General features: G+C 44.9%; 2 protein-coding genes and 1 long non-coding RNA gene across 3 annotated transcripts; all 3 read left to right on the plus strand.

Annotated features, from left to right (window-relative positions):
- Positions 1-403: 403 nt before the first annotated feature.
- LOC116614390 (uncharacterized protein F54H12.2-like) lies at positions 404-2,292 on the plus strand. The gene has a single exon (XM_032375330.2). The coding sequence runs from the start codon at positions 990-992 to the stop codon at positions 1,662-1,664; it is 675 nt and encodes a 224-aa protein (XP_032231221.2). The 5' UTR covers positions 404-989; the 3' UTR covers positions 1,665-2,292.
- Positions 2,293-3,544: 1,252 nt separating this feature from the next.
- On the plus strand, positions 3,545-4,453 carry LOC116618679 (serine/arginine repetitive matrix protein 1-like). Its single transcript, XM_032382674.1, has one exon. It carries the CDS (start codon positions 3,545-3,547, stop codon positions 4,451-4,453), a length of 909 nt encoding a protein of 302 aa, XP_032238565.1.
- Positions 4,454-9,417: 4,964 nt separating this feature from the next.
- LOC125561086 lies at positions 9,418-11,842 on the plus strand. Its single transcript, XR_007307102.1, has 2 exons — positions 9,418-10,140; positions 10,875-11,842. It is a non-coding gene; the product is annotated as an uncharacterized LOC125561086 (long non-coding RNA).
- The last annotated feature ends 672 nt before the right edge of the window (positions 11,843-12,514 follow it).

The raw sequence follows: 12,514 nt of genomic DNA on the forward strand, positions 1-12,514 counted from the left end.
ACCATGGGTCCCCCCATTGACATTCCTAATGGCATTCCCATCATTCATTCATCCTTTAAAAGCATCCAGCCGAGCGCCAAGAAACAAGCACCTCAACTGGTGAAGTTCCTGCCAAAAACCGTTCCTATAGGAACAACCGTTCAAATGGGTGGTGGTAGAAAGAGTACCCGTCCTCCACCTCCTCGCTACCGTCGTCGTCGTAAAGTTAGCCCATCGTACCCTCGTCCTCATCGTCCTCGCAGCCCTGATATTTTCGACTAGAAAAAAGATAAAAAATCTCATCGAACACGGAGCATACTCAGTTAGCAGTTATCCTTGCCACGAAGAAGAGCTCTCTCTCACTTTTTACCACCACCATGAGTGTCTTTTCCGGGTCAAAACAAGTCGCCAATGCAGGGGTGAATTTGTTTAAACTTCCTGCTACAGATGTTGCCTTAAAAGATGGCCATTATATTCCGTATACGCCATCCGATGAAGGCGACGATCACATTGAGTGGTACATTTACCCCAGCTCCACTTACATTGATCTGAAGAAAACACACATTCGGCTGGAAGTAAAACTCACTAAAGGTAATGGTACATCCCTTGCTACAGGGGAAAAAGTTGCCTTTGTAAACAACGCCTTGCATTCGATGATCAAGCAAGTCAAGGTTGAATTGAATAACAGACCCGTTACACTACAATCGGATTCGTATGCGTACCGTGCCTACATCGAATCCCTCCTTAACTATTCCAAGGAAGGTCGAGAGTCCTACTTGACTGGGGCACTCTGGTACAAAGACACGGCTGGTCAAATGGAAGGTACCGATATAGCAGGTAGTGCTGTTCTAAACTAAGGCTTGAAAACACGCGCCACCTTCACGGCTCTAAGTGCAACCATTGGACTGATTGGACCTCTATTCTGCGACATCTTCCATTCCGAGCGGTACCTACTGGACAAAATTCCCATCAAGATCAGAATTGAACTGCAAAAACCACAATTTGCCCTCATGTCCCACGGTGAAAATGGGAAGTTCAAAATTTCCAAGGGATCAGTTCTTCGCCTGTACCACGTGACCCCCACCGACACAGTCAGGTTGAATCACGCCAACGAAATGCTCAAACACAACTTGGCCAAGTACCCCTTAACCACTGCTGTAGTCAAAACCGAGCAGATCGAAAGCGGAAAACGCTCCATACTGTTCAGGAACCTATTCAATGGACTCGTTCCTAAACGGATGATTTTTGGAATCGTCGAGGACGCCACCTACAATGGATCCTACAAAAAGAACCCCTTCAATTTCCAGATGCCCCAGCTGAGTTCTATCGAGGTCAAAGTGGATGGAAACGAAACACCCATCTCAAGTCTCAAAAATACAGGTGGTGAAGCCATAGATTTGTACCACCTGCTATTCGACAACGTGTGTGGTTCGTATCGCGGAAGAGGACTGAACATCTCACGGGAAGAATTCAAGAATGGGTACGCCTTATTCCCCTTTGACTTCACAGCTGCTACAAATGCCTCATCCGGGTACTTCCAGCCTCAGTATAAAGGTGTGGTAACGCTCGAATTAACCTTCAGTGAGGCCACCGACAAGGTGTACATAGTCGTGCTGTACGGAGAATTCAACAACAACATGGAAATAGACTCTGCTCGCAACGTGATGTACGACATTCAAGGTTAAAAAACCCCTCCTCCTGTTGAAAAATGGATGACGGTTGGGGAAGAATGATGAATCTTGGACTAGACGCCATGAGGACCGAAGAATTGGAAGCCATGGCACGCAGCGACCGTTCGAAGGGGTTTTCCCCTCAGATCGTCTGCCTTCCTTCATCCCGGAAGACGGAAACGGGTGCGCCGCATACATTGTGAATGTGGATCCTAGCAACAAACCGGGAAGCCATTGGTTAGCGGTCTACTTTACTCCACACCGATGCAAAAGGTGGGATAGTTTTGGTTTCCCTCCACAAGCGTATGGACAGAACATGGTCGATTTTTGTGCCCTACGCCCCCGACTCGTGACGAATCCACAACGTCTCCAAGCTTTAAACTCAGCCGTGTGTGGACAGTACTGTCTGTTTTTCTTGTGGCACCGTACTCGTAACAAACCTTTGGAAGACATTACTTCCATGTTTAGCACGCACCCCGATTGGAACGATCAAGTGGTGGGCACGTTTGTACACGACACGTTCCACGTGAGAGCCTTGTCACAACGACGACTACGGGCAACGTCGTGTACCGTATTGCCCTTGGCGTCAGTGTGCTGTACCCCAGAACCATTTAGTACGCCCTTAACGACTCATCGACTAACATCATAAGCAATAATAAAATAAAAACATTTGTTGGGTTACCTGTGTGTTCGTGTCATCATTTCTACTACTTATAAGGGAAAAGAAGTGGTTAAGATCAGATCATTTACCCTAGAGGTATCGACCAGGATGGACGATCGTCGATTTCGTTGTCCCTGTGCCGCATGGTCGTGGGACCGAGTCAGTCGGGAAAAACCACCTGGGTCCATGGCTTGTTGCAACAAGCACCTCGGGCCTTTGACAAACAATTTCGTAAAATCGTCTATTGTTACGGAGAATGGCAACCCTTATTTGACTCGATGCAACGCCAATTGGGTGTCGAATTCCATCATGGTTTACCCGACCCCATCACAGACCTATTTGGAAACACGATACCCCAGGCTTACTCATCATGGACGACCTGATGGATCAAATCGACCGGGTGGTGAAAGTTTTCACCCAAGAATCCCATCACCATGATATCACCACCCTATTTTTGTCGCAGAATTTATTCCCTGGAGGAAAATCACGTACCGCTTCGATCAACGGGCATTACTTTGTGTTGTTCAAAGACCCGAGGAACGAATTGGGAGTACGCATGCTTGCCCAACAAGCGTTTCCAGGGCAGTTAGATTACGTGATGGATGTGTACCGACAAGCCACACAAGAACCTCATGGCTACTTGTTGATGGATTTTCACCAAAATACCCCTGACGCCTTCCGCCTTCGTTCTCACATCTTACCCAACCAATGTCCCATGTACGTGTACAACCCAGAACCTCCTAAAGTATAAATAGAGAGAGAGAAAGTGAACACTCCCCATTGACGACCATGTCTCTTCCACGGCAACAACACCAATTCGACATCCAACGTAAACTCGCAAGATTAGGGGAGATCCGTTTACGCACCCGACAGGGGGAAGCTACAACTACTGCGGGCCTGGTACGAAACTTAATCAGAGATTAAACTCGACCGACCCGAGCATAAGTAATCCTATCAACATCTTGGATGCCTTATGCCAAAAACATGACATTGCCTACTCAAAGAGTAAGAACCTGTACGACAAACACGTGGCTGATGGAAATTTACTAGACGCTATATCAAGAATCCCAAAAACCAATCGACCCGCAAGAACCTCCTCGGTACGCTCTTTGATTTCTATCAAGAAACAACTCGGAATGGGAGCAAAAAAGATGAAGAAGAAGAAGACAAAGACGAAAACGAAGTAAAAATGTATAAATAGAGGCAGAAGGAAAGCCAACCGTTTCAGTTGACGATGGCCAGGACACGAGGAAGAGGTCCACGTGGTGGTGCCACACGAGGAACACCCCGTAACCGTGGTATTGCCACCCGGGGACGCCCCACAGCAAGCGCACGTGCACGCTACAGAGCAGAAGCACAATTGAATCGACGCCATGGTCTCTCACCGCCCACACCACCAGAAGGGATTAGTCCCCTTTCCTCCTCCTCCTCTGCATCCTCATCCTCTGCAGCTTCACCATTCCACACCATTCCCCGAGACGAGTTCGGGATACCCCTCGAGTTCCCATCACCCCCATCCCTATCAACCCTGTCACCCTTAGCGGCCAGTCCGCCCGTGAGTACACCTCGACAACAGCGACGTACCCCATCATCGTTTACACCACGATCCTCGATCTCGCGACGACGCAGCGACACACCCAAAAAACGGCGACGAATCTCGGTTTCCCGGCGACGAGCAGGCAGTGCCCTTGGACGTCTCACCACTAAAAAGAAAACACCCCCACGACGCACCAATTTGCTTGAGGCCTTCAGAGCTGCAACTTGTACCCCTGCTGGAAGTCGTAGTAGTAGTATCTCACCAGGGATGAGATCTTCGTTGGGGAGCATTGCTCCTCCTCCACGCACGTCCACACCTAGAAGTCGTTCAACCCTTAGAAGTCGTGCAGGAAGTCGCATCCGTACCCCATCCACACCCACCACCACCTCGAGTCGTGCCTCTTCCCGTGAAAGTGCAAGAGGAACCAGAACCACCACGACCACGAAAAAGTGTGTTACCCGCAAGAGTCGTGGACGGAACGGAAGCAATACCACCAAGACCAAATGCGTCACCACCCGTCGTGTGGCTGGTCATGGGACAAATCAACAGGGAGGCCAAGTCCCCTTGGGCAAATTCAATCCAGCATGGAGATCACTATGGATGTGAAGCCTATAAATAGCAAAGACTTTACATTCCTAATCTCATTTCGCCATGTCTAGCCGGCTGAGAAGGAACGAGCGCTTCCTTGGAGTACTCTCGCATACCAAAGGGGAAGCACGACAACGTCTTCTGGCCAATGCTACATCCGAACAAATAAACACGTTGGGGAAAATTGCCAAGAACCTATTGAAAGGTAACCTCCCCATTTCCCAGACTCAAAAGAGGAAACTAAAGCCTCACCTACAACGACTACGCACCCTGGCTAACAAGAGAGTACCCAATGGTTCCTGAAAACGCTCCGTCACAAGTCAAAGTGGTGGCTTTGTCATCCCCCTCTTACTAGGGTCCTTGGGTGCCACAGCAGCCACACCCGTGCTGAATAAACTCATCAGCAAAATCTAAAGACTATAAATAGAGTCGACGTAAACGTTTACCCTCTCAGTTGACTCAAGACATTCACCATGACCACACAAAAAGGAGGATCCTACCGCATGGCCATGATCCCCGAATACATGCTCAACATGATCATGACCAAGGAAAACGTCACCATGGCCCCTCAAATCCGTATCATGGCTCGGTTGGATGGAGAGATGCGCGCTATCTTGAATGATTTTTCGTTACCGTAAGATGCGGAAATACGACACTACAATCGGGTGTCAAGCCAATACCTCAAATGGCTACAACAAGTCAAAGACGGTAGTAACACCAACAGAAGAACAAGAATACCAGCTAAACCACCCCTTAACCTTCCTTCACCACCAAGCAAAACACCAAGCTCAGTTCCACCACAAGCAAAAGTAGACGAGGCCCCTCTCCTACCATCACCACCCACCAACACACCAAGGCCATCACGCATACCAAGACTTAAACGACGACGACTACAGTCACCCACAAGAACCTATTCACTCTCAACCCCAAGACCAACACCCAGGAAGGCAACTCCCATGGGACCCTTTTTAAAAAAAGCGAAAAAAGACAATGTGCTGTCATGTGCAACATTCTCTCTCTTTAATAACAATAAAACGTTTTTACAAAAACCATAACGTGCTGCTTGTTTTGTTTTTTACACAGTAGTCTCAAAATGGTGTGAAGGTCTACTATACACTCTTTGTTTTTCCTTAAGCCACATGGCAAACACATAGACTTCGGCTCTAGGACAATGCACGGGAGTGAGGTCAGGTTGGTAAAAGTGATACCCACAAGTCTTTGCGCTAATGTCCCATAAAAAGTTCATATGAGGCGTGATGGAATCGTAATAGGTCCATAATGATTCGTATTGGGGGCAATTAAACAGTTCCAAATTCACGTAAGGTATACCAAGCTCTTGCAACACCTTGCGCTCACAGTCACCTCCCTTGTACGCCACGATCCCACCTTGACCATATAGGTCATACCACCCCTGGACGATACGGTTCAGTTCCGTGTGTGGGACGCTCGATCCTGGTGTAAGGTCAAAGTTCATTTTCATGATGTGTCGACTAACGTAACGAGCAGATCTCTGGTCACTGTCCGAGAGTTCATTAAATGCGACAGGGAAGGAGAAATGTTTACCAACCACTTCGTCGCCGTGATGGCAAAACGCCGCTTCCTTGCACCAAAACTTCTTATTCACTCTAAAGCCATCAAAATCAAGAATACCCTTGATATTGTGAAGAACGCCTTAGGGTAGGACGCAGGGTAGGACCAGCAGTAGCAGCAGCATCACCAGCTCAGTTCACTCTCCATCCACTTCCTTCTTCTTTTCCGGCGTCATTTCCCTCACCCACTCCGACACTTCCCAACATAACAGGAAAAGGAAAATGCGGACGCTCACGAAAAAACCAAACCCAAACGAACATCCTCAAGTAAAAGAAACAAGAGCTTCCTTCCACATCGGTGGATAGGGTACTATAGAAAAACAAAAGCGAAACCTCGCTATTTATACACTCTCGGACCTTGCTAAGAACCAATCAGAAACCTAGACTAGGTAAGAACCAATCACAGACCGCCATCGTGGCGCGAAAACATTTTAAACCAATCAGAGAACAGCACCACGAATTTCGACCAATAGAAAGCGAACCTTACCATGACGTCATCCTTTTAGAACAGTATAAAATCAGAACACCAGCTCACACACTCTCACAAGTCACCATGACCAACAACATGGCTGACCATATGACTTGTATCATCTGTTGTGAAGGAGATGACGAACTGGAACTACTCCCCTGCTGTAAGCAGCCCTGTCATTACCCCTGTTTGTGGAAATGGGTACACGCTCACCTAACACCACGGTCTACCTGCCCCCACTGTCGAAAAGGATTTTACCTATGGCACCAAGAAGTGATCCTGTGGATAGCCAGTGATTTTACACCCAAGAACGCAAACCTCCCCGTTGACCAAATTGTCCTCGAAGAAAAACGAAAGGCTCAATCGGCCATAAACCGCTACAAACAATTCGTGAACATTTACCCCGCTCACCTCAAGGACCCCTTCCACATTGGGGTGATGTGTGAACAATGCAAACACAAAGCCACCCTTAAGACCCTCCGCGAGAACAGACACGACATGGAACTCCCCCTCTTACTCCCCCAGCGTCCCGTCTTGACGACCCCAAACGAAGACGAAAAGATATCCATATATGGAACCTGGCTGTGGCTACACATCGACAGCAACAACAGATCTATTCACGACCACGATTACCATTGGGCAATCGAAAACGTCACTCCACCCCCTCCCCCTGGAGGTCACGTGGAACGAGAAAGCTGCGAATTGGGTCGCCACGAGTACATGCGTCATATAAGAGAATCGATCTCTCGTCAAAGCACTCTCCCCCCACTAGACTACATCTAAGCCTATCGACGAGCCTTCATTGCCTGGTCCCACAACGTGCAGAGGAGAGAGTGGAACTGGGAAAGCGACGCCCAGTACGATGTCAACCAACGCCCACCGCCACCACCCGTTAGGACACGAACTACGGAATATCTACGAACGTTCCCCTCTCGATTGGAATCCTTTTGATCATGCTCGTCGTCGTCGTTATCACCGCGCCCCCTCCTACTACGACTACGACTATGTGAGTGACGAAAGCGATGATTGGGTTCCTTTTGATCGTAATAGTCGTCGAAACATCAACAACAACAACTACGAGAGTGACGATGACGATAGCGATACGGACATGGTCTCTGACCTCGATGATAATACTAATGACGGTGACGAAAGCAGTGAAGAAGAAGAAGTCAATCGAGACACCCCCACACCACCTCCTCTACCAGTCATCCAACTCAACCCTCCACCAGCTCGACCCCTAGAACGGTCTCTCGATGATTGCTACAGAACCCTAATAAGAGCTCTGGAACAAGTACTCCCACTGGTAACAAACAACCCCCTCTCGGTCAACATCTCCGAACGCATCCTGAACGTCATACGAAGAATGAACCTACGACGACTGGACGGCATGCAAACGGGTTCACTGGCTCCACGCCTCTTTGCTTCTCTACAATCCTTTGCCTACTTCCGGTACATGTTGCGGCACAGGGAAGAACTGTACACTTTTGTACAAGCCGCTGAAGCCGAGAACAACAGGAGCAACCCATCGCAACCACCCCCCTCCCAAGATCAGACCACCACCACCACAGGTAACCCATCACCACCCCAAGGACAGCCGGCCACTACCACAGGTAACCCAACACCTTCACCCAACCATAATGACCTAAGGCTAATCATCCACGTAGAAGGCAGACGCGAACTCGAAGTACCTGCCATTGACTTTTCGAACATTCTATGGGAACGCTAAGAACACTACGCTAGATACTTGATGAATAACGTTCTTTTTATGGACCCTTGTATCCATGTTGTTTAATAAAAATAGAGTTTACTCTAAATATGGTGTGGATTGCTTACGTCACTTCCTTCCTATATATTCCCACCAATCACAACCCCTCCCCTAAAGTCCAAAGTCCAAACACCCCAGTCCAAAGTCCACCTGTGACGTCACTTCCGCCCTATCAAATCCGACCAATCACAGCGCACCATTTTCAACAACCAATCAGAACGGGCCACGACCGCGCGGCCGGGGGACTGGAATCCACACTATATACAGACTACATTTACTACTAATAGAATAGATGCGACGGCCGTCGGAACTGAATAGCCGTCGGAATAGAATAGATGTGACGGCCGTCGGAACTGAATAGCCGTCGGAATAGAATAGATGCGACGGCCGTCGGAATAGAATAACCGTCTATGATTGGCCGTCGGAACTGAACCGGGGGACTGGAATCCACCCTATATACAGACTACATTTACTACTAATAGAATAGATGCTGAACGCAAGATAATTTATTCCCCCGCAAAATTATTCCCCCTCAAAAACCAGGCTAATTCCATACCTACCCTACTACTCTTCTTGCCTTTGCCCGTGACCTTTTTCTTCCTGGAGGGGGGTGTCCATAGTGGCACCGCCTTCGTCTTCTTCTCTTACTATGGGGGCTCCGCCCACACAAACCGGTCGCATTTCTTGTTTGGAGGTCTTACGTCACACGCAAAATACACGCGACCGCTGTAAAACTGACCACGGCTCACTCCAACACGGCAAATGAGGTTATGTTCACACACACACGTCAACCCCCTCCTCGATGACCTCTCTCACAGCTTCGGTCTCGTCTTGATTGAAATAAAAGCCACATCCTATCTGATCTTTTGAAAAAAACCACAGGAGTACCGCACTTTAAAGCAGACCCAACTTTTTTCACCACCGCGTTACAAAAACACTTCATCATCATCAAACAAAGCAGCAATGTTCTTCGCTTCAAAAATTTTCATCTTATATATCCTTTTTAGCGGAGCTCCATAGGTATAGAAATATGGTATAGCTATGCGACTTGTTTTTGTGGTTATCGCGCGGGTATCCTGTGGTGTCACAATCTTTCCATCCACTCAATCGTGCAACTCCCAGGCCCCCTCGGTCTTACGTTTTTAGTATTTTTATTTTTTTACCGCCATCAAAGTTCGTATGTTTACAGCAAAATAGGCAGATTGAAAATAGTATTTAATGAGAAAATACGCGGATTCAAATGGGCTGAAATCTTTGAGGAACCGTTGTCTGAAGGACGAGCCGACAGTGAAATCTACCCGAGTGTTCGTGAATCCCATCCGTTGCAGCAGCAAAAAGAGGACTACTTAGAGGCTCTACACTACCATTATAATAACATTCCTTCACGTCTATATCTATGGAGATTTATTAGGAGATCCTGAGAAGAAAGCTATAAAAATAATTCACTTGTGTCGACGAGTTTCTTGCTAGCAGAAAGTCGACAAGTTCACAGTTTACAACAAACATCGAACACAACCACACAAGCGACAAACAGAAAGCGACGAAAAACACTGCCAAAGTGAATTTTGAACGACGGTTTGTATAGAGAATATCACAGTTATTTTTCTTTTATTGTTGTGCTTTTATAATGCTCGTTTATTCGTGTTTTTTTTTCCAAAACCAATCGCTCAAGCTAAAACACCGTACCAGTTTGACGTCAAGATGTTATATCAAAGTCATCTATCCCTGTTTTGATTGGCTTAAATACCATCTACTTGAATTCCGATCGGCTTATAATTTTGGAGTGCACTTGAGTGGTTTTCATTCCACTGGCAATCGCCATGAAAATGTTAAATTCGTAAATACTTACACGTTCTATAAATTCAGGCGTATATTCCTCACGGTAAGTAAGAATTTAACTACAGAAATACGTAGTAGTCTAGTTACTGTTTCAATGTCACTTAGCTTGTTCGATTTATACATTTGTTTATAGAGTTTGCTTTGAGAATTCGTGGTCTAAATCAAACAATTTGAGCATAACAACATCTTTGATATTCTTCGTTCTCTCTATACTGACTGCGTTGAGATATTTAATAAAGGCTGACAAATATCATCCTGTCATTTATTGCTAAAGAAGGCCTTTCCTGCCATTCTGTGTATTTAGGCTTCTCGAAGATACAGCAACTTTTTTAACATCATCATAATTACAAATAACGTATATATACTATATATACTTACTATATATTAACTTTACAGTTACAAGAGAATTTTCTCATTGAGAATAAAAACACAAAGAAGGCCTTTCCTGCCATTCTGTGTATTTAGGCTTCTCGAAGATACAGCAACTTTTTTAACATTATCATAATTACAAATAACGTATATATACTATATATACTTACTATATATTAACTTTACAGTTACAAGAGAATTTTCTCATTGAGAATAAAAACACAAAATGCAACCCTATTACCTATATTCTTCTTGCTTAGCTTATATTGTCTGCATCTTGAATACTATTTATTGTGTTTATTTGTTTATTATTCAAATAGTTGTGAAAAGTTAATAAGGTTATAACTGGCATGATGAAAATGTTGTTTTGAAAGAAAAAAAATACTAACTGTTTTCACTTTCATTAAGGTAAAACCAACCAAGGACTACCTGAGGGCCATGATTGATGCTGAAGGCTGGGAGGCATGAGAATAGGCAAATGTCTTAAAGATAATAAAGTAGGGGATTTCTTACTTTGATACAGCAGTAAATGTGAAATAGGCTTTTTTAAAGCAAATACTTGCCCTCAATGATAGATCTGAAAACATTTTTTCTATCAACCTAAAGATAATGAGGAGCATTACTGATTATTACTGAAGCTATAGTCCAATTTCTTCCTTTTCTCTCTTTCTTTCTCTCTCTCTCTCTTGACTATTGATATTATTTGCTGTTTCCTCTCTGCACCCTAAATAAATTAAAATAGGTAATAGGTTTGAAATTAGACATTTTCAATCAATTTGTTCTCCTCCTTGCATTTAATTTTGGAGTAGCATTAGCATATGTGGATCCATGGTTTCTATAAAAAAAAGCAGGCCACCATCCTACAGGGTGGGTGCACCAATGTCTAATGCATGACTGGAGGTATGTTTGTGAATTTTAATTTCCTTGGTGATGGAGTATCACCAGTAATAAGTGATATATTAATCTTCCATATGGCACCTGAAGTGTATCTAACTGTATCATTCTATCTTTGAAATGCTGTTGCATCCATCATTTGTTTCTTTGCAAGGGCAAAGCTGGTCAGAATGTAGCTTTGATACAAGTGTACATTAATGAAACTTCTATCAAGGGAAGGGTTTTTATTAGAGCAAGGTCCTGGGGGGGACTCTCCAGAAAGATGGACAGGGGTGCTCGACCTATCTTTTATGGTATAATATTCTTACCACCTTCTATCTCTTAGGGTGTGTTTTAGGATTTTTCCAATTCTGCTATCTTTTAGGGGTTTTCACGCCCGGGGAGGAGTATTTTTCCGATTCTGCTATCTTTTAGGGTGTCTCACGCTAAGTGGTGGCCCAATCGCTTGAAATGTATTTTACAATAAACCACAAGTCAACTGATCAGTTAATACTTTCGACTTTATTGTCGGTAACATAACAATATAGGATCCGTCAGCAAATTAAAACCAGCATTGTTTTTTTAATCTCTCAGGGTTAAAATTCATCTGACCACACCCAATGTGCTATCTCTTAGAGGTAAGAATTATTGTTTACCATTCCCTTAGTGCTATCCCTTAGGGTTAAAATTGATTATGCTGTCGAGCACCCCCGTCTCTCAAACTCCCGTTTCTTCCCCCCACCTCCCCCCTGGGAGCAAGGTACTTATATATCAAACCTATAGGTAAAGAGAAAGGGTTAAATGTTAGGAATATGCTCATTTAAGCTATTATTGCATTATTATTAATATATATTTTTTAAAGTAGAGTCACATTTTTTTCAAATAGAGTCATTCATTACTCCCTTTTTCTTCTCCCCATTGACTTTTTGTTATATTTATTTCACTCTAACCCTAACATAGGTCAATGAACATGGTTTGGTTTGAAATTAGAAATTGGAATTAAGCACTTTCAGTAATAATTTAGGATTTGCCTCCATTGCATTCATTTTTGATTAGCCAGTATGGGTGGATCCAGGGTTTCTAAAACCAACAGGCCAATGGGTGTGTGCACCAATATGTAATGCATGACAGGAGGTATATTTGTGGAGTTTAATTTCAACACATTTTTCTGAATA

This window comes from Nematostella vectensis, chromosome 2 (assembly GCF_932526225.1).
Source record: "Nematostella vectensis chromosome 2, jaNemVect1.1, whole genome shotgun sequence".
Classification (NCBI taxonomy): domain Eukaryota; kingdom Metazoa; phylum Cnidaria; class Anthozoa; order Actiniaria; family Edwardsiidae; genus Nematostella; species Nematostella vectensis.